At 40.8% G+C, this 24352-nt stretch overlaps 1 protein-coding gene across 3 annotated transcripts; it reads left to right on the top strand.

Moving 5' to 3' along the window:
• Window positions 1-4379: 4379 nt before the first annotated feature.
• apcdd1l (adenomatosis polyposis coli down-regulated 1-like) lies at window positions 4380-18190 on the top strand. Of its 3 annotated transcripts, none has more exons than XM_061688011.1 (4): window positions 4380-4663; window positions 13004-13175; window positions 15759-16278; window positions 16362-18190. In XM_061688011.1, the coding sequence occupies exons 1-4, from the start codon at window positions 4609-4611 to the stop codon at window positions 17133-17135; spliced, it is 1521 nt and encodes a 506-aa protein (XP_061543995.1). In that variant the 5' UTR covers window positions 4380-4608; the 3' UTR covers window positions 17136-18190. The 3 variants fall into 3 exon arrangements, with proteins under 3 accessions (XP_061543995.1, XP_061543996.1, XP_061543997.1); XM_061688012.1 differs by lacking the exon at window positions 4380-4663 and adding an exon at window positions 8288-8543; XM_061688013.1 differs by lacking the exon at window positions 4380-4663 and adding an exon at window positions 8288-8420.
• Window positions 18191-24352: the final 6162 nt, after the last annotated feature.

Here is a 24352-nt window from a genome sequence, read left to right on the forward strand (position 1 = left end):
CATATTTTAGTGTCTCTGGACACACAACATGAAGAATTGTTTTGTTTGTTTTATGATCATGCCAAAAGGGTTTGGCAGTGCAGATGGCGTTGGGCGGGAGTCATAACAACATTGTGTCACTTCACTCCGCACTTGGCTAATGCATTAGCAAGAAGTGCAAACTCACTAGAGAGGAGCTTTCGGGGGAAAAGACTGCAGAAATTCGGCACTGTTGATGTAAAACGAGTGTTTGTTTAAAAAAAAAAAAAAAAAAAAAGTCAAACATCTACTTTTCCCATAATCATATTATTCACTGTTTTGTTCACATGTGGCTTATTGTAAATAATAGCATACATGTGGCCGGTGGTGTTTATATGAGTTGCGTATAGAAAGTTCCGTGTTTATGGGATGGTTGAGGCATGACTGTCCATTTTTTTGTCTTCCAACATAGACCACTAGGAACAACTGCCAAGCAGGTAAACAACACAACAAGAATGACCACCAAATTCTAATTGTTTTTGTTTTATATCCCAATTTGTATTTTAGATCATGAGAAATAACTCTTAAAAATGTAAACAGACAAATGTGTGCGCCTTACTGTCGCTGTCCAATGAAAACCCCGTAAGTCCACTACAGTGTAAAGTGGTGCCCAAACTTTCTGAGATACGAGCCATTGGGCGGCACGGTGGACGACTGGTTAGAGCGTCAGCCTCACCGTTCTGAGGACCCGGGTTCAATCCCCGGTCCCGCCTGTGTGGAGTTTGCATGTTCTCCCCGTGCCTGCGTGGGTTTTCTCCGGGCACTCCGGTTTCCTCCCACATCCCAAAAACATGCATTAATTGGACACTCTAAATTGCCCGTAGGTGTGAATGTGAGTGTGAATGGTTGTTTGTTCCTATGTGCCCTGCGATTGGCTGGCAACCAGTTCAGGGTGTACCCCGCCTCCTGCGCGATGACAGCTGGGATAGGCTCCAGCATGCCCGCGACCCTAGTGAGGAGAAGCGGCTCAGAAAATGGATGGATGGACGAGCCATTGTTGTTGTTGTTGTTGTTTTTTTGCATTGACTTGTGATACAAGCGAGTAAGGTAGCAGTGAACTCAACTGAAGTTGCAACAAGCAGTCATTTTTCGCAGAGGATAAGGAATACATGAAAGGAATGAGTATTGTCATATTGTCTATCTACATGTGTTGCTCCACCATTTGTGCTCAAATATGTTTACCCTTTAAGCAACATATTCGACATGGATGCTATTTGTAAGCCTGTCTATGGCATATTGCATTGTTTATTAGCATTAAGCTAAGCAGGCAAAGCTATGCGGTTGTTATAAATATGTGATTGTCTTGGTTTTACGTTTAGTTTGATAGTAAACTTCAATTGGAAGTTGCAAGAAATAGTTTGGAGCCTTTTTTTTTTTTTTTTTTTTTTTAATTGTTCACAAGCTGCCAAACTCCTGCTGATTGTGAAGTCCTCTACCTCTGTCGAGAGCTTGTAACTCACATTCTCATAACTCAAAAAAAACACTAAAGTTGGGCCACTCATAAGTCAAGGTATCGCTGTATTGAGGTGATTTGAAAAGCTGGCATAGAAGACTTTTATAGTGTTACAGATCTGCTGTATTAAAAATAAAACCCTGCACAAGTTGCCCAGTGGCGCAAGTTGTGTTGTGTATTGGACCTTGAAAGGGTGCCAGCGCTGCGGTTGGCCCACCCGCCGTATAGATGTGCTGCCAAGTCTCGCTTTTGAAGGCCTTCCTCACCTCCACGGTGGCGGTCAGCAGAGTCAACACAATCGGTGTGACTGAGGCGTTTATGTGGCGCTCTCATAGGGTGCCATACGCTGTGTGTGTGTGTGTGTTGCAGTTTTTTTGCACATCACTTGAACGCAGAAGTGTCCAAACCTTTCGCTGATGGCCACATACAGAAAAATGGAAGGATGCAAGAGCCATTTTGACATCCTTCAACTTTGTTCATCGAAAAAGCTAAAACAAATCCATCAAGCAATCACATATTGTTTTTATTTACATATAACCCGACCTGACTTAGGAGTTATTTTTTCCTTGGCTGAATTTTGTCTTAAGTTGCAAGTTTGGCAGCACAACAAGCATCAGATAGTGAATAATTCTTAAAAAAAACAAAAGAACAATAAAGGCCCAAGTGCTCGCTTCAAGTTTTCTTGCCATTCCCAGATGAAGTTTAAACGTAAAACAAAGACAGTTGCATCAAAACACATCACTTACGAAAGTGCGCTACCTTAATGCTAAAACATGATATAAAATGCCATAGATGGGCTAATGAAAGTAGTACTGATGTTGTGGATGTTATAACCCTTTACGCGACGGATATTTAAATACGGACGTGCAGCAAAATATGTACACAGACAATACACATTATTTATGCTCTGTGAAAAACGACTAATATTACTGCAGCAGATAATTTACACTCATTATAATTGTATTGACAAAAACATTTTTCTATCTTGTGCCCCCAAAATTCTTGAATAAGCGGGGGGGGGGGGGGGGGGGGGTCGAGGGGGGGAACCCACAATAAGTGTTTTCGGGATTGGTGGCCCCCAGAAAAGAAACAACAACAAAAAAGAAACAAAATTAAGTCCGCAGGTGCCGAATCATATGTGGGGGTTCACTGTACATGTTTTACACTGCCCCCTGCTGGCCAAGGCGCGCAGACCAGAAGGAGCAGGACAATGTCAACGGGCACTGAAGCATGAAATCGTGATGCACAAACTGCTTTATTCTTTAAGTTCTTTTTAATTATGTTACCAATGTATATTATTATAGAATACTATATTGAAATGTGCTGTTTTTCGTATTAAAAATGCATAATATTTTATGGCCACGTTTAAGCGGGGCTGGAACAGATTAACAGCATTTCCATTCATTTCATTTATTTTTAGTATATGCCTTTGGACAAACCTGCTTTATTGAACGCGTTCCCCTCGTGATAAAAAGCGTATTTTCACTGTGTATTGATATGTTACTATAGGTGGAAAATGGTAAAGATAGCCACCTCTCAGATTTCTGTCTCCGCGGTGTTAATGGGCGACCAATTACCTCGCTGGCCGCATTAAGACAACACACGAAAACAAATTGAACAGCAACGTCTTGTTCCAGAATTTCGCCGACGCGCCCAGTGAGCCGCAGACCTCACCGTCAACACTTTTCTCTGCAGGAAGAGCGCTCCAATGTAAACTGCGGATTCTGGAGGAACTGGGACATTTGGACATGTCCAAGCCCAGAACGCCTACTCTGCATCTGAACATGTTTTGTGTGTGTGTGTGTGTGTGTGTGTGTGTGCGCACGTGCGTGTGTGTTTTAAATAGCTCAGCTTGGTCACACTGATTTTTCCATGTTGTTTCTTTCTTTTCGTTTTTTTTTTTTTTTTTAACGAGCGAGAAACCATATTTGTTGATGTTAGAATGGACCCCACACGCTTAGAAACACGATTGCTCGAAGTCATTCAAGAATGTAATTGCATACATTAATGTACACAACAATAAAATAAATACGAAAAAACAAAAAACAAACATCAAGAACACACTAAACTCAAAAAGTGCAAAAACAATAACATGAATATATACAAGAAAAACTGGCTAAAATGCAAAAACAATAAAAATACATGAAATATCTACAGAAAACTCACAAAATACATTAACAAAAAATAAGTTAAAAATCACAGAGCTCAACAAAATGTATTTCAAATTAAAAATATCTAACTTTGAAATATTTCAATATATAGATGGTTGCTAAACTGAACAAAAGCTATTTATTTCCTAAGAAGTTATGCATTAGGTACATTCGTTTTTGTATATATTTGTATAAAACACACAAATCAAATACAAACAGTATATTGTTGAGGAAGGGTTTTGCGGCTTGGTGTCGAAGTACTGCCTCCGCGAGCGAAAATACAATACATACTTTTCCTGTCTCACTTTCTCAGAAGGTACGCGGTGAGCAGCGGCTCATTTGGTATGAGATAGGAGCGCCCCCTCAAAATGGGCTAGTTTCAGCCAAGATAGAAAAAGGGAGTAAAAAAAAATACATATGGGAAGTGTTTTAAATAGTGGGGGGGGGGGAACTGCATGTCTCCTTTAACACTGGGAGTTTAAAAAAAAAAACAACAAAAAAAGTCTCCACTGCAGCTTTAGCACCTAAACGCTCCCTCGAGCTTTTCATTTAGGAAGTTGAAGTTGAAAGCACACACAGCAGACACACACACTGAAAGCTCGTCTATCTGCTTCTCTCCCTCTCTCTCTTTCTCACCCTCAAATCCACACACACACCCTCCCGCCCTCGCATTATACTCCTCCTCACACACACACACACACACACACACACTTGCTACACATGCATCCAGTGGAAGCCTGCCACTGTGTCCTGCACACCCGCGAGGAGAGTGTGGAGATGCTGCATGTCCACTGACCATTTTCCCACCCGACCATGGAAGCCAACAAGTGGACGTAAAAGAAGCAGCAGCAGCAGCTTGTGTAGGATTACAGGACTTTCTTCATGCGTGTTAGTGTCATGGTGACAGGTCACAGGATTGTCTGCTGCTGACAGGAGCTTCTCGAGTTCCGGGATCTAAAAGAGTTGCGCGTTGAAAAGGCACGAATCATGTCAAAGGGGCGCTTGGCTCACGCGCTCAGGGGGGTCTGCTTCATTTGGCAAGGTGAGTGCACGCGAGGGTGGGGGGGGGGGGACCTACTTGGAGCATCTTTTCACAACCCAAAAGGTCGGTGTTTCCCAACCCTTACTGAACCAAGGCACATATTTCATGTTGGAAAAATCTCACGGCAACCAAACAAAATTCACAAAAAGTATATACGGTGGAATAACGACGATGTAAACATTCACTCCCGACTTACATCTGGACCCATTTAGCGGGACACAAAGATATTACTCTGTTGTCTGAATGGCAACAGTTAATGGAAACAAGTTAATTGCACCTTCAGCCAGACAGGCTAAACTTAACTTCTTCCCAATACACAAAAATAGTCAACATACTTGCTTGACACCAATGACTACTTTCCTATTAGGGAGTGATTTGGTACCATCTTGTGGCATCTTAATACAGAAAGAGCACAAAAACCAGCAAATAGGTGAGTTTATTCAGCAAATAACTGAGGATATGCCGCCATTCACTGTGCGGCTCCTTCTGGAATGCATGCGTTGGCCACCGGGGGGCAGAATAATACATGCATACAGCTATACACGAAGAAGAGTTTCACAACTACCGGTAAGTGAGTAGCAGAAATGTTAGTCGTTTTGGCAAAGGATAAAGAACATATTCCTCTGAGTCTTGACGTATCCTCCGTGTACATGTGCTGTTGCAGCACATTTTCAAATATCTGTCGCTTCTTAATAAACGTCTTAATAATAGCATCAATAATATCAATGGTAGTCAGGTCCCCAAACTTGGCGAGGATTATGTCACACACAGCCACTCACATCATTTCCTTCTGATTAACACAAGGAAGCGATTAAGCAATCTGTCAGCATTCAAACGCCCCCCCCCCCCGCCCCCCCCATCTAATAATAACACAAGCCGGCACTGGTGAATGGTCGCTCTGTCTTCAAAGGACGAGGAGGAGGAGGAGGAGGAGGAGGAGGAGGAGGAGGAGGAGGCTGCTGCTGCTTCTTCTTCTTCTTCTTCTTCTTCTCCGGCCGCTGCTGTCGAACAATGGCTGCCTCGGAGCAGGCGAGCGTGGCCCTGGAACTAATGTTGCTATTATGTTAATGGTTGGAATAACAGGAGGCGGACGTAATGGAGCCTCCTTCCTCTCCCCCACATCAGGGCTGGTTAAGGGTGACGGCTCACAGGCGGATAGGAGGAGACATCTGCCCAGGTGCACTCATCAGACCCCCCTCGCCCCCGCCCCCGCCCCCCGCAAAAAGACCACCCCCCTCAGCCCCTGTGATGGCTGGCAGTGTTTTCTTTTGGGGCTGGACATGTATCATGAAGGAGACAAGCGAGGTCGAGCCAGTGAACCTCCACAGACGCTCAGAAAAGAGGAAAAGTTGGTCCATTTTTTTGTTTTTTTAACTGGAGGGAGAGTTTGTAAAAAGACAACAACAAAAAGAAGTATACAATGTGATAAACTGCACATGATTCATTCAAAAATACTCACTAATTAAATCAAAAAGTTAGGAAGCAGGATTGGGCCACTTGTTGCTAGGCAGAATCAGAGGCTCGGTTCAGAATTAACCAATCCCATTCAAACTCAAATGGAATGGGAGTCAGAAAACACCTGCCAAGAACTACTTCAAATGGTTCTGATTAACTCCAAATAAAGTTCAGGTGTTCTAGTAGGCTTTTCCTGACATTTTAGGGATATCACTGATTTTAGGGAATCACTGAATTAAATACAAATAAAATGTACGATTTTCTAAGTACAGTCAGTTGTCGTTAACTTAAGTACAATACATTGGCATTAACTCTTTAGCTGTTTCATTCAAATTTTCATTTAAGTACAATGTTTCATGAACTTTTAAGCGCAATCAACATTTCATCGAATCATCAATTTTCGCATATTTAAGTGCATTGTTCATGTTCAAACTCGTCAACGATCCCTTGCAATAATAAATATACTTTTGAGCAATAAAACATCTTGGAGTGCTAAGTATTTCTTATGGGCAGCACTTGGTGTAAAAAGTTTGACAACCACTGGTCTATTGTATGGATTTTCTCATTACCGCTGCATCTTGATACGTAATGGTATACATTCCCAGAGAGACTTTAGGAGATGCAATTTGTTGTATGAAAACGGGGACCGTCGTAAACATTCCTCTTTTCCTTACAACAGTTCAGCTCCGGCTTGTACATTTCCATGCAAAACACATCTGGCAAAAGAAAGTGTCACTTTTGCGACCAAAAGTGATAGTTCTGTAGTCCGCTGAGAACAAAACGGACACGCTGAGCTGCAATCTTCTTCAGTGTTTCCTGGCCTGGAGGGGCTAATTACACACCATTGCCCAAGTTCCATGTCGACACAAACAGGACTATTTGTAGCTTTTTGGTCTCTTATCCCCCATGCAAATTGTGTTCGTTGACTTCTTGCAAAACTGTACCATGTGAAAATGACTTTTTATAATGGTGTCACTTAACTCCTCTCAGTAGTTCATGAGATGGATTACGCAAAAACAAGAAAACATCACAACAGAACTCGATGGAACAGTGTCGCACGCCGGCATAGGAAGAATCAAGTATGTTTTGGTAACATTACAGTCCACTTGCATCGAGGCCGAGTAAGGAAAGTCGCTCACCAGGTGGAATTGTTGGCTCCCATATTTTAACACACATTAGCGCCAACTACAGGACTGGAGTGGAATAGCAAAGCCCTTTACATAAAGTTGTAATGTTATTGTACCTCCAAAAAGTTGGAGAAAAAAAATAAAAAACTTTGTTCTCGCAGGATTATGACTGCATAATCTTGCGAGAATAAATTTTTTTTTTTTTTTTTTTTTTTTTTTTTTAAATGGTCAGAATCATACAAGACCGTTTTTCTTTCAAGAAAATGTTTAAATATTATTAGGAGAGCGAAATCTTTTCAAGGGCATAATACAGGTTGAATGTTTTTTTTTTTAAGAATACAATTTGCACTATTTTGAGGAAAAAGTCAGAATCTAAAAAGGACAAAGTTGTATTATTTTCAGGGGGGAAAAGTTTGAAATCATTCCAGAATAAAGTATATATAGATGGAGAGATCAGGCTGTATTCTTACGAGGATAAAGTTGTTTTAAGGAAAGAGATATGAGCAGAAATTGATGGAGTCTCGTGGTTAGAGTTGCTTGGTTACGTTTCGTTATGTTTTGCTAAATTCATGTTTAGTAATAGGTAAGTAATAGGTAATAAAAAGTAATAGGTGTAATATTGACTATTATCACACACACGTAATTCCACGTTATTGTGCCTCTTACAAAAACAACACTCGCGGTTCTTCGACTAGGCTAGAATATCTTTTTATTTGGTGATTCTAGATTATTTGCCATGGTCTTGACAACCTATGAATATGAATTTCATGAGGGCAGACATCATTGGGGGCTTTTACAAAGCCTTGGCCCCTTTGAAGTCTGGTGGCCACGTGCGAACAGGAGCCAGAGTTTGGCGTCCGGCGGGCAAAGCCGCGCAGATCTCTTGCATAAATAAACCAGGCTTTGGGATTAAACGGCTCAAAGTGTGATGAAAAGACAAAAGCGGCCGTCCGCGGGGCCTCCCCGCGGACACTTGACACAAGTTAGAATAACAACGGCGAGCGGCGGCGCTTTGAAGAGATCAACTTGACCTCGGCCTCACTTACATAAATGAGGAAGGAGAAACAATGGCCACCGTTTGGATTACATGTCCTTTGTGTCTAGTTTGTTTTGTATTTTAGACGTTTAGATCCCGTTGGCGCATTGCAGTGATAATACAAACTCCAAGTTTGATGGTAGGCGTGTTCTTTTTGTATTTGTTTGTTATTCCTTCTGAACATGATGCTTTTATGTACGATAAACAGGCTTTGATTTATTTGGAGGAGGATGTGGAAGTTGTGGCGGTGCACCAACTCTGGGTAAGAACTTTCAGCGAAGCTAATGTTATGTTATGCTGTATAACCCATGTTCTCATTAGTTTAGCTTTGAGATTGAGCCTAGCCTGGAAAAAAAATACATTTTACAAATATTTGTTTGTTATTTGCAATAAATGGCTCACATTTATTGTGATACACTGTAAAAAAATGTTTTTCCCCATTGCATTAGTTGTTTCCCCTGGGGAAAAAAATAGGTTTTTAAATTTTCATGGCATTTTATTTTTTATAATAAAAAACATCTCCCAAAATACTATATTTTTCTCAAACGTTTCCTTAATTTACGTGTTATCCCTGAAAAAAATGTTGAGCTGTTGAAAGGAATAAACCAATAAATGATTTGTATTTTTTTTTTAATATTTTAAAAAATATTTATCTTGAAAAGAATTAAATTCAATTGATTTTCATTCGATGAGTAAAGTTTAATACTTTTGGAAATCTGATCTCGCCAGCCATCATCTCAAAAGTGGTCTTTTTATGTGTTACTATATTAACCCAACAAAGTATTTTCCGTATAAAATTATGGTGAAAAAGGGCTAATCATGAACTAGCAAAAGTAGTTATCCACAATAACAAAATGGATAACAACAAACAGTACTAAGGCGTCATTTTATCTTTAATTTAGATAGTAACTTTAAGAAACGCCCTTGTTTGTACATTATGTACAAGAAGATCTTGTCGAGAAAGGGCATCCAAGTACACAGAAAGTCGTGCATCACCATGAATTATGGATTACAGCGTCAAGATAGGAGATAATGTAGTGAATAAACCCCCCCAGAAGACGTTCATGTCACTGCATGGGGGTCACAAGATGATTGTGACAAATGCAAGATAAGCAATGCGGAGCAAAATGCTGCTTTTGTTGCTTTTGGCCGGCGCGCTGTGAGAAACAAATCAGCAGACACCACGCACACACAAATTGGAAAATGCCAATCTGGAGGACACACAAAAACACACGTAGACAGACACATGGTAATACACTTTCTTTATATGTACACATCCACACCCACATAGCCAAACAGCGCACACACTCTCGGACACGGACACACTGAAATGTACACAGACAGACACACGCGCACACACACAGCATCTTGTCCGACTGACAGACACGCAAAGTCAAACAAACAATAAAAGCAAGGCTGTGAGATCTACGCAGACGCAATGAGACGTAAACATGTTAGCTAGCGTCTCATCGGAGGAACATTTCAAGGCTTTTGTCTGCGAGTTTTGACTTCAAGATCGACGACACAGGAAACAGATGTGGCTAAATTCCAGCGTGCCCTCGAAGCATCCCTTCGAGGAAAAAGAGAACAAAAGAAAAGTCCCCGATGTTTTTTTGCGCTACGGACTGGTTTGGCGTCGAGATATTTTGACGGATCGGCATAGAAACAAAATGATTAAAAACATAACATCTTTTTGTCTTTCAAAAAGTCTAATCTTTTAATGCCATTTGGGCGCTTGGGATCCATGTGTCGAACCAGTTTTGATGGTTTCATTGCCTCGTTTGTGAGCCTGTCGTCATATTTTACGCAGAGCGGGTTTGGCGTGTGAGTCAACTAGCAATAAATACATACCTTAATTAAGACTGCTGATATTGTCTTGTAAATGCAGCTGTTTCATTACTTGGCCTGTTCCTCTTTTCTTTTCTTTTTTTAAACTCATTTTTGATAGCTGGTGGGCTTACTTTTCCTGTATCACGTGATGAGCATTTTGACATAGGTGCAGGTAGAAGTAACAATATATATATATATATATATATTTATTTATTAATTTAAAAAAAAAAACAATTTTTTTTGGGTGAAAAATACTATTCTTTTCAAAAAAAATAACCTGTTTTCTAAAAAAAAAAGACTGAAGCAATACAACTTTCCTCCTTAAAACGTTATTCTTAAACTTTTTTTTTTTTTTTTTCCAAAAATCATCAGGCAACGCCTTTTTTTGGTGCCAAAACCTCTGAACTTCAGCAGGAAAGAGTTATTTATCATTTATTTAAGAGACCAGCCAGTGAGGGGAACTGATTGCTGAATGAAGCACGGGAGACAAGGAGGTGCATGTGAAGAGGAGCATACCGGAGTACAAATGCAAATCAAATCTAATGCTGTTTGACTGGCTGAGTAGGAAATGAACTGAAAAAGTCGTCCTCATTTCCTCCAAATTGAGTCGAGTAGTTGCATATTGCCCATTACGGCGGCATCTCACTTGTGGTTGACCGAGGCTCGTTTTGAAGAGTAATACTTCAAACCTCTCAATGAACAATTTTGTTTTACTAAGCTCCGCTTTTACAAGTTCCCTTCTTTCTTATTTTCTTGTAAACGCAACCGTATGCAGCACCAGATTAAGATCCAAGAGAAGAAATGACACGTGACCTCGGGAAACACTCGATACAACTCCAAGCTTTTGGCACAAACACGCCTAAATATAGCAAAGCACCACATGACGACACATCACTTTTTTTGAAGCCACTCTTTCATTCACTACTGCGATGATGATGGATAACACAAAACAGACCTGCCAGATGACTTTGAAAGAATAGTGACTTTATTTTAATTTTGGTAGTCTTTGCGGCAGATCAGCTTCTACTGGAAGTTGCTGCAACAAGTCTTTTTATGCCACAAGAATTAATTACAAGTAATGCAATGTAATGAGATGTTTATATTTTGCATTTAACAAAATAATAGGTCCATAGAACACTTGAGTGTTTGCATATTATGCAAAACTACGACACACTGAGTACAGATGGATTTGTATCAGAAATTAATTGTATTTGTATTTACAATTACAATTTCAGTCTTGAAAGATTACAATTTTGTTCACATAAGATTCCATACATTTTATGAAAAAACAAAACAAAAAAAACTTTGTTTTTTCCTCTCAAAAATGAATTTCCCCCTGCCAGAGTATTTTTCTTGGAAAAAGAAGTTTCCTAATAGGATGGCAAATATTTGTTTGTTTTTCTCTTTTTTTTCCTCTCAAAATGACCTTTTTCAACTTCTACAACCCAAATTCCAATGAAATTGGGGCGTTGTGTTAAACATAAATAAAAACAGAATACAATGATTTGCAAATCATGTTCAACCTTTATTTAATTGAATATACTACAAAGACAAGATATTTCATGTTCAAACTGATCAACTTGATTGTTTTAGCATATAATCACAAACTTAGAATTTTACGGCTGCAACACGTTCCAAAAAAGCTGGGACAGGGTCATGTTTCCCACTGTGTTACATCACCTTTTCTTTGAACAACATTCAATAAACGTTTGGGAACTGAGGACACTAATTGTTGAAGCTTTGGAGGTGGAATTATTTCCCTTTCTTAAAGTGAAAATGTTTTTTAAACCCATGCTCCACATCTCTCTACTAAGAAATCAGTTAAGTAGAAAAAGTCGCATACATTTTTGAAAACACATTGACAGGCACATAAATGAGTCTTCCAGGTTCAGCTTTCCAGTTGGAATTTTCCACACATTGTGTGTATAAGAGTGTTTGCATCAGCCTTGAAAAGATAAATGCAAGTCAACATGATAAACGTTTCAATATTCCTTAATCCCGCCAGAGAGGAGGAAAATAAAACAAACAAAAAAAAAACAAAGGAAGTCCACAATCCAATCCAATCCAAGTCTCATCCAAGGACTTTATGGTTGACACCTTGTCAACTCATCGCGGGTCAGAGTGCATCTAAAACCACGAGTGAGGAAAAGAGGGCATAAAGCTGTCACACAGTGATGACCCTCAGAATCTAAGAGGAAAAAAAAAAAAAAAAAAAAAAATCACGATTGTACGTGGAAAACAAGTGGTAGAGTCTGTGAGAACACGCTGCCAAGACTCTGCGGGTTCCTCTTGTTGCAAAACCACAAGGACGCAATCAGAAAATCCTTTTGTCTCCATCTCGTCTGAAACCCGATCTGCGCTTTAGGTCTCAAGACACACCTTTGAGCACGCAGAAGCCGAGAGCGCAGTTATGCAGCGAGATAAAGCAGATGTGCACACAGTTAAACACAGTATCCAACGATCGCCAATGTCAGTGTTTGGGGTGAAAACACTTGGTACAGGAGCTTTCGGCTTATCACCACCCAGATGGTTTCCATTCTGGCCGGCCGCCGCTCTGTTTTCGTCACCTGGATGACAAAGAGTTGTGCGTGGTATTGATGTTAACGTGCACACTTCAAGTGAACCCAAAAACAAGGACTGCGTGATTGACGTGAACGAGCCAGCACCTTGCAACTACTCCAAACTCACCACATGGAAAATGAGAATAAACGTGCCCTCGCAGACCATTTTTGGGTTGTATTTGGGACCTCTGAAATATTTTCACCAGGTTACATACGCTCGCAAAAATGTACTCCAAGTTAACTATACCAGACTAAAATGACTGCATTTTAATAGGAGAATAGCCAAATGCATCATGACTGCAAATAATATGGTGTGCTTTCTACTTCCTAGTTGCATTGATGGCTGCGACGGGGAGTAAACTCTGGGAAGTGCCCACAACTTCCTCCAACTTCAGCAAAAGCCTGCAACAGCAGCCCCACTGCCACTTCCGCCACCATCAAGACAGAGTGAGAATCACAGCAGAAATACCTCCAAAGTTGGACGGCACCTGGCTGTCAACGAGGTAAACTTTTGTCAAACACAGTGAAACCTCAGAGGGAAAACACAGTATAGGGCACAGGTGTCAAACTAAACCCCGGGGACCACGTCCGGCCCACCACATCAATTTATGTGGCCCGCGAAAGCAAATCAAGTCGACTTCATGTTTCTTGCCAAAATAACAACGTTGCCAATCGTCTTCCCTTTTATATAACGTTGATTTCAAACATTTTTGTTACCAATCCCCATTTCAAAATAAACTGGATTAACAACTTTCATTTACTGGCTTCTGGTTTCAAATATAGTTATTCATCGACTATTTTGTGTATATGTAATAACATGAGGCAATTGTACATTTCCTGTATATGTGTTCGCGCTCATGACGGCCCTCCGAGGGAAACCATAACTACGATGTGGCCCGTAGCAAAAATGACTTTGATACCCCTGGGTATAGGGGGTCCTTGGTTTACCACTGAGTTCCACTCCTATGGCAGATTAAGTAATCAGAATTTGTTTTTCATTTTATCGAAGTTAGAATGCGTCTTAGTCTTAACGAAGTCATAATCATAGTACATAAATAAAGTAAATAACCACAAGTAATTAACGCTCCCTTCAATATTTGAATAGTTAAACTATAAGTATAGGCAATTAGAATTATTTATGGAATCATACTTTGTGGTGTACCGTTATTTAAGGTTTAAATTGTTTAAACCTTAAATATGCCTCAAATTATTATCGAAAAACACCAATATTATTTTGTAACAAAAAATAGCAATTGTCAAGCAATTAATCAGACCTAACCCGCTTGTTAGCGTGAGCTTCTTAATCGCTACTTAGCAAAGCAAAATCATAAAGTGGCGAAGACTTCTCCATAACTTCCGCTAATATCCCAGGCCAAACTTAGCTCCTCCCCGTAATACAAAGATCTTGAAACAGTTGGATGTGTCACTTAAAACCAAATACTACTTTATTAGCCAGGGCTTTAGTGCCATCTTGTGGCATTTTAGGACATGGCAAAAAGGGTACATTTTCCAGCAATATAGAATTTCTGTATCACAAAGCTTGAATAGGGAGGGGTTCACTATATTTGTATGAAAAACACAAATATAAAACATCCATCCATCCATTTTCTACCGCTTATCCGAGGTAGGGTCGCAAGGGCAGTAGCTTCAGCAGGGACGGTTAGACTTCTCTCTCCCCAGCCACTCCATCCAGCTCTTCCGGGGGGATCCCGAGGCGTTCCCAGGCCAGCCGAGAGAGATAGTTTCTCCAGCGTGTCCTGCGTCGTCCCCGGGGTCTCCTCTCCCCGGTGGGACGTGCCCGGAACACCTCAACGGGGAGGCGCCCGGGAGGCATCCGAATCAGATGCCCGAGCCACCTCATCTGGCTCCTCTCGATGTGGACGAGCGGCGGCTCTACTCTGAGATCCTCCCGGATGACCGAGCTTCTCACCCTCTCTCTAAGGGAGAGCCCGGATACCCTGCAGAGGAAACTCATTTCGGCCGCTTGTACCCGGGATCTTGTTCTTTCGGAGCTAGTGACCATAGGTGTGGTTAGGAACGTAGATCGAGCGGTAAATTGAGAGCTTCGCCTTTCGGCTTAGCTTCTTCTACACCACAACGGACCGATACAAAGTCTGCATCACTGCAGACTCTGTACCGATCCGCATGTCGATCTACCGTTCCATTCTTCCCTCACTCGTGAACAAGACCCCAAGATACTTGAACTCCTCCACCTGGTGCAGGATCCCATCCCTGACCTGGAGAGGGTACGCCACCCTTTTTCCGACTGATAGCAAACAATAAATAAATAAAAAAAACACTAATTACGGCGGTAACTGAGCGCTCCTTTTTGTGCTGAGTGAAAATGTATTCTCACGCCGCAGGGCAAACTAAGTTAACTGAACCTCAAAATGTCGAAACCCGATGAGCCCTTAACATTCCAGGACTCTGCACCACTGGAATCCAAACTGAGTGGCGAGGGATATTTGCCTTTTCATTCTGGTTCTTGCCCAGTACAGAACTACCTAATCATCTTCTTCTTTCCCTTCAGGCTTTACGCTATTCAGGGGTCACCAAAGCTGATCACCATCTTCCCTCACTTCATCCATAAATCTCCTCTTTCGTCTTTCTCATTGCCTCCTACCTGGCAGCTCCATTTCCAGGATCCTTCTACCAATTTATTTACAGTCTCCCCGTAACAGTACCTATTTGGTACATTCCCACTTCACTCGACCTGCGGCGTTTCCAACACTCGCTCGTACCTCAAATTCTGGGTCGCAACACAAAGCAAAACAATTGACCATGCAAGGGTCCGAAACTACATAAAAACTTGTACGTTGGAGCAGTTGTAAGTCATGAAATCTGGCTGTTTTTGTTAGTATTATGCTATATTTTCCCCAACCATATCGGAGTTCTCGATGACAAGCCAACCTTCAATTTTGTAAATTCCTGGTTTGTTTCCATAAAACGAATCAACGTCAATTCGCATAGAAAGTTTCCCACACTGAAAATTCCCAGAATTTTGCCACCCTACTCTCAAAGAAAATAACTGAGCTAACTAATCAAGAGCCTTGAAATAACTTCTACACTTCTTCTACTATTTTTAGATGTGAAGTTCGTCCAGGTCCGGAGTTCCTCACCCGATCCTACACATTCCACCCCACTCGTCACTTCCAGGCGCTACAGCACTACTACGCCGACAGCGGCTGCGAGAATCCTGTCTACTCCCTGGTGATCCGAGGCAAGCTCCGTCTTCAGCAGGCCTCCTGGATCACCCGCGGAGCCACTGAAGCCGACCAGCACCTCAGCGGTGTGGTCATCGTTGTCCACAGCCTGGCAGCCAAGCAGAAGCTGGCCTCAAGGCTTCCCCCGTCCTGCGTGGGTCCGAACCTGTCTCGAATGGTGCCTGGGAAGCCGCTGAACCTTTACAACACCCGAGCGGGGAGGGGGTGCCTGGCTGCTATGGGTTTCTCCATGATGGAGCTGGATTTGGTTAGGGTGGAGACGCAGCACCACATCCATGGGGAGAAAATCCAGGAGCTTTTCTTGGGGGACATACATACTGACTGGACTGAAAGAACTCACTACAGACCTACAGGGTACCAGCAGCCACTGCAGAGCGCCATGGTGAGTTTTAGTGTCAACTTTAAATGTTTTACGTAGGCCATCTAGTACCGCCTCACTAATTATTCTTCCATTGGTCCTTTCAGCATCACATCCATCCCTGTCCAGTGTGTGCCCTAGTCTACCGCTCTTCAGAACAACGGCCCCCACTTTTGCCCCGGCAAGCGCAACCCAGTATTTCCTTGGCCGGACGCTGGGTAAGCCAGCAGTGTGAAACTCGTCCCACCGTTCTCTTCCTTACTCGAGAGTTCCACTTTGATCCTGACCAACACGCGTGGGAGGGGATCTACCGCCACTACTTGGACCCCCTCTGCTCACAGAGCACCTTCACCCTGAGAGCTTCAGGTCACTACGCTCAGGGAAACCCCTCAGTCAAGGTACCGGGAGCCACCGAGTTTGTCTTTAAGGTGACTGACGTGAGAGTGACAGCTGAAGACGAGTCCACGACAAAATTGTTGAACAGGACAAAATCGGGCAAGTGCGGGCAAGCCGGAGAGTGGAAGGTCGGAGTGGAGCAGGGCCTGAGCTCCACACACGGGTGCACAGTGCTCGGCATCAAACTGCCGCATAAGGAGTACGAGCTTTTCAAAGTTGACCAGGACCACAGGAGACAGCCGCTGTTGTATGTTGGGGAGAGGCCGACGGATGGTTCCAGCCCGGACCGACAGACGAGGAGGGCCACTTCCTTTCAGGCTCCCTTGATGCTTTGCAGCGGCACAGAAACGCAGCCCCCCAGTCGCTACGGTTCAGGGTTCAACAGCAAACAAGTCCAGATGGGTACCAGCGGAACTGGGAGGCTGACACAGATCCTGTTGGTGGTCCTTGGATGTACTCTGTGCAGCTGGATTTGGATTTTTTAGGGACTTGGCACACTGGACATTGTTCTCCCGCATTACAAGACATTCAGAGGAGCTGAATACACAGTATAGTGGTACCTTGACTTACAAGTGCCCCAATTTACAAGAATTTAAAGTTTTTTGCCGTCACTTGGTTGCTTTCCTTTTTTTTTTTCCTTGGTGTTGAGACAAAATTTGTTTTGAGCGAGCTGCAGATGCACCACCCCTCGAGTGAAGTGAAAAAAAAAAAGGAACAATTTAGGTACTGCCGAAGCACTTTCAGACATGTATTGAAAGGGACAAACAGTCAAACCCACAAATACAAAATGAGAGCACTCACAAGGAGCTGCTGCTGACGTCAGTTGGCCACACCCCATAAAGGCACACATCCAACACACAAATACTACAGTAAATACAGTAATTACACTTTATAAAACAAGTTTATTTTACATTATCTTTAATTAAATGTTTATACATTACGGTGCTATTTTACTTTATTAAAAACATGTAACAAACGTGTTTTGGTGGCTGAAATGGATAAATGGCATTTCAAGGTCAAGGTACCACTGTGTGTATATAATTTTTATATCCGCTCCCTTTTTTGGACCGCTGATGGAGCCTTTATGTTCACATTTAGGATCTTAAGCTACAGTTCCAGTTCTACTTTCAACAAAGCTGCACATGAACCACTGATACCATCATTTACGTAGGAAAAAATGGATTCTACCCTCATATCTTGTGGAAAACGCTGTTTTCATGTAAGGCCATGACAAATCAAGATGACTGTTGAAATGTGGGTGGGAAGAGAGCTCCTTTTGAGCCAGAATGCAGTAGAACTAATGCACTTTGTACACACCATTGTTTATACTGGAAAGAAAATCAGCCAAGCAGACATTTTGTAACCAGCTCCCATCCTTATTGGTCCTAGTCCACTTTGTGGCGTAAGATGTTGCTCTTCTTTTAAAAGCCTTTAAGCTTTCAGTCTAAATGCATCCAACAACTATTTATTTTATCACCATATATATATATATATATATATATATATATATATATATATAGAGAGAGAGAGAGAGAGAGAGAGAGAGTAAGTTTTTTGAAAGACTTTTGTAAGATTTTTCTTTTTGTAAGCACTACCAAATGTCTTTTTTTTGCGCATTAAAAGCGGCTTCCCATAACCTGTGTTTTTGTGACTCTTCACATTTTGGAGCGACATGCTGCTTTCAGGATGTTCTGACCAATGAATACAGGGGGTTGGTTCTAGGTTTATGGCAGAGTTCCCTTCCTATGGTGGAGGCTTAATTTGGACTGAGTTAAATCGGAACAGGTTGTAGTCTATTACTAGCCTACGCTAATGCAGTAGTAGAGTCATAATTATAGTGCACATGACCAGGTATTCTTATGCTAAACCATTTCAATATGTAATGTTCATCCACTATAAACATTCTATGTCAGGACCGTAGCAAACCAACGACCCCATGTACTGTATATGTGAAATAGAGCAGTGACCTAATAGATGTACATTATCGAAACTTATAACAACCTACTAAAGTCGACCAGGTACTTGAAATAGAGAACATTTTCATGTACAAATGCCAGCCTTGTCAAAACGATCCCTGTTAACATGCAAAATCGACCAAAAGAACGTAAACTGCTTGCTGGGCCACTAAGTTGGTGTTGGCACCGCACACTAACTGCTTGTCCTTGAAGTGGCTTACAGTATGTAATGCCACTCCCAATGGATGCACAAGTAGTGTATTAATGCATTCAGGTAAAGTAGAGGCATAATTACAGTAGATTTGTGTATGGTAAACACTCTAGGCAATAAATATAAAACAATCAAATGATAAAACTAAGTACTGTGCCTTCTCGTGCCACATTCTTATGCCGCTGCGCAAACTGGCTCATCACATGGCGTTCGTAACCTAGAAACTTCGTAAACAGGAACCATCATAAATTGAGAGCCCCCGTCCATGTTTTCATGTCAAAAAGACCTAAGACGGGCCACAAAATCATGATCAACCGTCATAAATTTGTTTTGAAGACCCAAGTATCGCGCACATGATTTCAGATAATGAACGTAATGTTTTGAGACAAACAAAAACGGCTGCGTAAACCTATTCTAAAAAGATGTTGGCTTTAACCATATAAAAAAACAACATGCAGTCATGACTGTGGAAAGACAGGATGAACATTTCGGATGCTGAATTCATGTCATAACTGTCATATTTTTGTACAATCACTGTGCACTTATATTTTTATTAACAGACATGCTTCAATATACAGTATAATTAAGGATGTACCTATGTATTCTACATTAAAACATGTCAGGTAATGAACATTACAGTGATTTTCCGAACATTCACTCACTCTTTATGCTAAATGTGCGACAACGTTTTCCTTCGGACACGGTGATATAGCAAGGTTCGTATCATAGATGCTTCTATCGACACTTTTTTGCAAAATCATATGTGTTGCACTGCGATTCCCACCCCATCATGTCTACAGCACGTGAAACACTGATACAGCTAGAAAAACTACAATAAATATCAATAGCATGACTTTTATACACACAGCACACTCCTAGCTTGATGCGAAGAGGCTTCGTTGGGATCGAGGCTTTAGCTCAACAGAGTCGACATATTTTTATGTGTTATGGCTGGAGCCAGTGAAGCGTTATGATTCATGGAACCATATTACCCACTTGGAAAACACCTGTCTCCATAAAATAATTGGAGGCTTCAGTTCAGACCATAAACACCTTTTTAAAAGACGAGATGTTTCGGGTCGGATTTTGGAGAAACACAAACACATTTCGTCCTCACAATAATCTTCACTATTATTCAAGGTATGATCAAATGTAGTGAACAGAGAGAGAAAGTGCGAACTACTCCTTTCCAGATGCGACATACTGTTCCTATTAACTCGCGCGAGAATGGCGATGGCAGCTGCAAGGCTCATGATGTCATCCTTCAAAGTTGGATGGGAAATATCAGTCTGAAAGCCCCCCAAAGACCAAAAAGCTCGAGCACAGATCAAGAGAAAACGGAGATCAGAGACTTGCGGGAGGGGGGCGAGGGGATAAGGCTTCAGATACTGTCAGAGCCCCGATGACGACCGAGAGGAGGTTTTCATTGTCTTTTCTTGTGGTTTCGGTCAAGAGGCAGGAAGGAGCGCCCGATGGCCTGTTAGCAATCAGGCCTCACTGGATCGCTGAGCGAGTCCATTCAACGAGCGAAATACAACATAAAACAGACCTGATTTAGTACGTGTGTCAAAACAGCAAAGTATGACTGCATTTGGAGGAAGTTCATCACAATGGAGCACCTTAGTTAGGAATAGTGCTGATGCGATTTCAAGACTGATCTGCACTGAAGCCGTTCACATGATCAGAAAAAAAATATTTGGAACTTTGGAAAACAATGAGACAAATGGACAAAATCCAACAACTATCAATAGATAGGTACACTGCAACAGCTGAAGACTTCCAAGATGTTTCTTTTTTTGGTGTAAATGTATTTCGCTTGTGTCAAGCTGTTACGTTATTATTGTTTTGTTTTTGAGATTTTATTACTCATTATTAATAGGTTTAGCCTAAAATAAGATACCATAATTCTATTGATGTACATAGTATGAATACACTAGTTTTAAGACATTAGTTGGGGGTATTAAGGCTAGGTATAGTTACTTATTTTAAGAAATATTTCCTGTTCAAATATTCCTGTTCTATTGGCAGATTAGTTTTGCTTAAATTAAGTTTTGTATTCTAGAGTTGACCAAATCAAAAAATTCTATTACAGAAAAAGTCGAGGCAAAATCTCTTCCTCGAAGCTTTGCAGAGATTATTTTTCCACACATACAGTTACTGCAGACTCACGCACCACTGTATAGAAATGACAACACAAACTTTAAATGGTAAACACAGTCAACAAACTTGTTTCTGAAGGCGACACTAAATTGGATCACAATTTTGCAATTTTGTTTTTGGTGATAAAGCTTCATATAGGCTAAAAAAGTTGTTGTGATAACCTTACCTCCAAAGTTGTGGCAAGTAGCTTGCTAAACATTGGTAGTGCTCGTTTGCTAGTCAGGTGGCCAAAAGTGGCACCAGTAAGTATTTAGCATTTTACCTGGCTCACAAATTACAAATGCTCAAAGGTGACAGGTGGAGGTCCCAAAAACTTTTTAGATTGCAGTAGTGAGAGCGATTTCGCTAGTGCCACTGTAACATACTAGTGTGGCTATATTGTGGCTAATAATAACAATCCCCAGGTTGGGTGACAATTCAGAGCCGCTTTCAAGCTCTGGCTGTTGGACTACACTGTCTGTGTGCTCATGCAGAAACACCCACAACCCCAACGGCTGCTATCACGTCAAAGCTAAAAGGTAAGCAGAGCGGCACTGAGTTACGCTGAATGAACACATTACCATTAGCAAACAGTATTAACTTATGATGCGTGGCACATACTTGATTGCTGGGGGAAGCTGTCGACCCAGTGGGGACAGGGCTGTATTTACATTTGGTGATGTGTACATGCACCGCACACACACACAGTTTGGTGTAAGAAGTGCTGTCTCCTCGAGTGAAAATGCTTTGTCTTGATAGGCTTGTCCTCACTTGTCCCCCCCGCTCCCCACTCTGGGCTAGAAGAAGCCACCCTAGTCAGGGCTTCGTACTCGGCCCCTTCAACGATTTCAATGAGACAATGAATATAAAGTTCTCTAATACTAAATATTATAATACTGTTTATCCTTAAGGTACTTTTGACAAAAATATGTCACAGACATATTAAGACACCTGCGAATGGTTTTAAAATGTAGAAAAAAAAAATTCTAAATCAGATTTTCATGTTTCTCAAAGCGAAACTGAACTGTATCAAAATTCAACAAGGTTTTTTTTTTGCGGGGGACCGGGGACGGGGGGAATAAATGTCCTATAAAATGAAAAAAAGAAAAAAAAAAAAGAAAAAAAGCCTGGGGGAGTTTTCTTTTAGCTGAATCAAGTTTCCAAACCTCAAACAGTTTGGTGGTTGAAGCTAACAAATGTTCTGGCAAGCAAAAAGAAATCAAATAAAACAAGAGTAGCGTGTTTGGACAGAGCATATATAGCACATGTATGCTTTTTGTTTTGTTTTTCCCTCGCTGACATTTTACCTCCAAGCTCCCGCCTTCCCATAAAACACACATAATTGACATGACATCACTTGAGCCGTGCGGTTAACGTCCAAACTCTCAAGTTAACTTTCAGACTCTTAAAAAAATACCTTTTTTAAAAAAAAAAATAATATGAGCTGCAGCTGTGCCATAAAAGACATCATTGGCCTTGAGTGGACTGGTTCTTTGAATTGCATGTATTTCTTTTGCGCTGAAACTGCATTTCTCTGCTTAATATCGTGTCAAAAATGCATTTTCAAAACAACTATGAAACACAACAATGCCTTCGCATCAAATGTTTTAAAAGAAAAATCAAAACGAGCAGTGATATATAGTCAATACATTTTATCAAAGCGGCTGCTAGATTTTATATTAATGAAATAGCATTTTCTTATATCACCCAAAATGGTTTGAAGCAAATTGTACTGTAAATAATTTAGTTATACTGTAATTAGTTGTATGTAAGTAGTTATTTGTAATTTAATAATAAATAATAGCATAAATTATTTGGATACTTAAGCTTATTTGCAAATCCTTTTCAATCTATATTCAATTGAATACACTACAAAGACACAATCTTTAATGTTCAAACGAATGAACATTGTGTTTTTTGCAAATATTCTCTCATTTTGAATTTGACGCCTGCAACACGTTCCAAAAAAAGCTGGGACAAAAGACTGGAAAAGTTGAGGAATGCTTAAAAAAAAAACACCAGTTTGGAACATTCCACAGGTGAACAGGTTAATTGGAAACACACGTGTCATGATAGTACAATTTTTTTTAGTGTTCTAAAATAACTTTTAAATGTAACTCCATTTGTTGTGATGTTAGACAGGTAATAGGTGCTATTAAAAAAAAAAAAAAAAAAAGATGAAAATGTAGAAATGAAAATTACAGTAACATTTGGTGGTGGTCTAGCTGCTTAGTACAATATACAATGAATTAAATATCAATCACACACAACATATCTACAAGTGATCCAACTGTAATATAGAAAACCCAAGATGGACATGTAAAAACATTGGTGATGGACAACCTCAAACAGAGTTGTTAGATTTACGTATTAATATGACAAATACATGGAGTCGTGTTTCTGTTCTAAAGCGTGGACTCGCATAAATGATTGAAAAGGTTTATTGTTGCAAAAGCCTCCAGACTGCATCGCTCTGTGCCAGTTGTACGGGCTCCAAGCTTTCATAAAGCCACAGGTCCATTTAAAAACTATTGTCTCTGTCATTTCAAATGGAAAATGTATAAATACAGACGATCCAAAAGCATGTGATGCATTTCTGTGATTTATGCGGACCACACCTATAGGACCCTCGCAAATAAATCCGCTTGTATCATGTTTGACAGTTTGACTTTTCAAGTTGTCAGAAAATAAACCCTTTATTACTGGAAACTGATTGTTTTCTTGAAAAACATTCATGTTAGATCCACAGCACACTTTCATGATTAACTGGAAGCCACCTGATGGGACACATTGTGGCAGGGAACAACTGTACTTTTTTTTTTTTTTAAATTAAGATTTTCTTTATCAACTTGACCGGCAACAAAACAGACGGTTTAGTATATCAGCATAATTACAGGAAAAGTAAAATCCTAAAATTTAAAAGATCTTAAATCTATTTGTCACTTTTTCCACAGGTTACCATTTTTCAACTGAATCTCAGCATTGCTTAACATGACAGCCACAGAGAGGGAGAAGGTGTTCAACTACCCCCAAAACATTTGTTAAACTGCAACAACAACAACAAATTTCTTCAATATAACTGTGATTGTGCTGTGTTAAACTAGGTACACCCACGCCCATAATTTGAGCATCCCTCCACCCCTCAAAAGCCGGACTGTCTGATGCCTTTAAAATATTTTGGTCATCATGAGTACACCATTCACATTAGAGCAGTTCGAACACACTTGCCGATTATTTCCTTATCATGTGTCGTTACTCATTTTAAAAGGTTGGTTAAAAAGTAAAAAGTCAGTATGTGTATAACCTGCTTCAGACCTTTCCATTTGAAAAGCAGATCACAGGGAATTGGTGTATATATAAACTAGACCCCAATAACTCATATGCCAACACAGAAAAC

The sequence above is a fragment of the Phycodurus eques genome, chromosome 10, assembly GCF_024500275.1.
Source record: "Phycodurus eques isolate BA_2022a chromosome 10, UOR_Pequ_1.1, whole genome shotgun sequence".
NCBI lineage: Eukaryota > Metazoa > Chordata > Actinopteri > Syngnathiformes > Syngnathidae > Phycodurus > Phycodurus eques.

Coding starts and splice junctions, on each gene's coding strand:
- apcdd1l (XM_061688011.1), top strand. CDS start 4,609: ATGTCAAAGGGGCGCTTGGCTCACGCGCTCAGGGGGGTCTGCTTCATT. Junction 13,176..15,758: donor GGCACCTGGCTGTCAACGAG/GTAAACTTTTGT, acceptor TACTATTTTTAG/ATGTGAAGTTCGTCCAGGTC. Junction 16,279..16,361: donor AGCCACTGCAGAGCGCCATG/GTGAGTTTTAGT, acceptor TGGTCCTTTCAG/CATCACATCCATCCCTGTCC.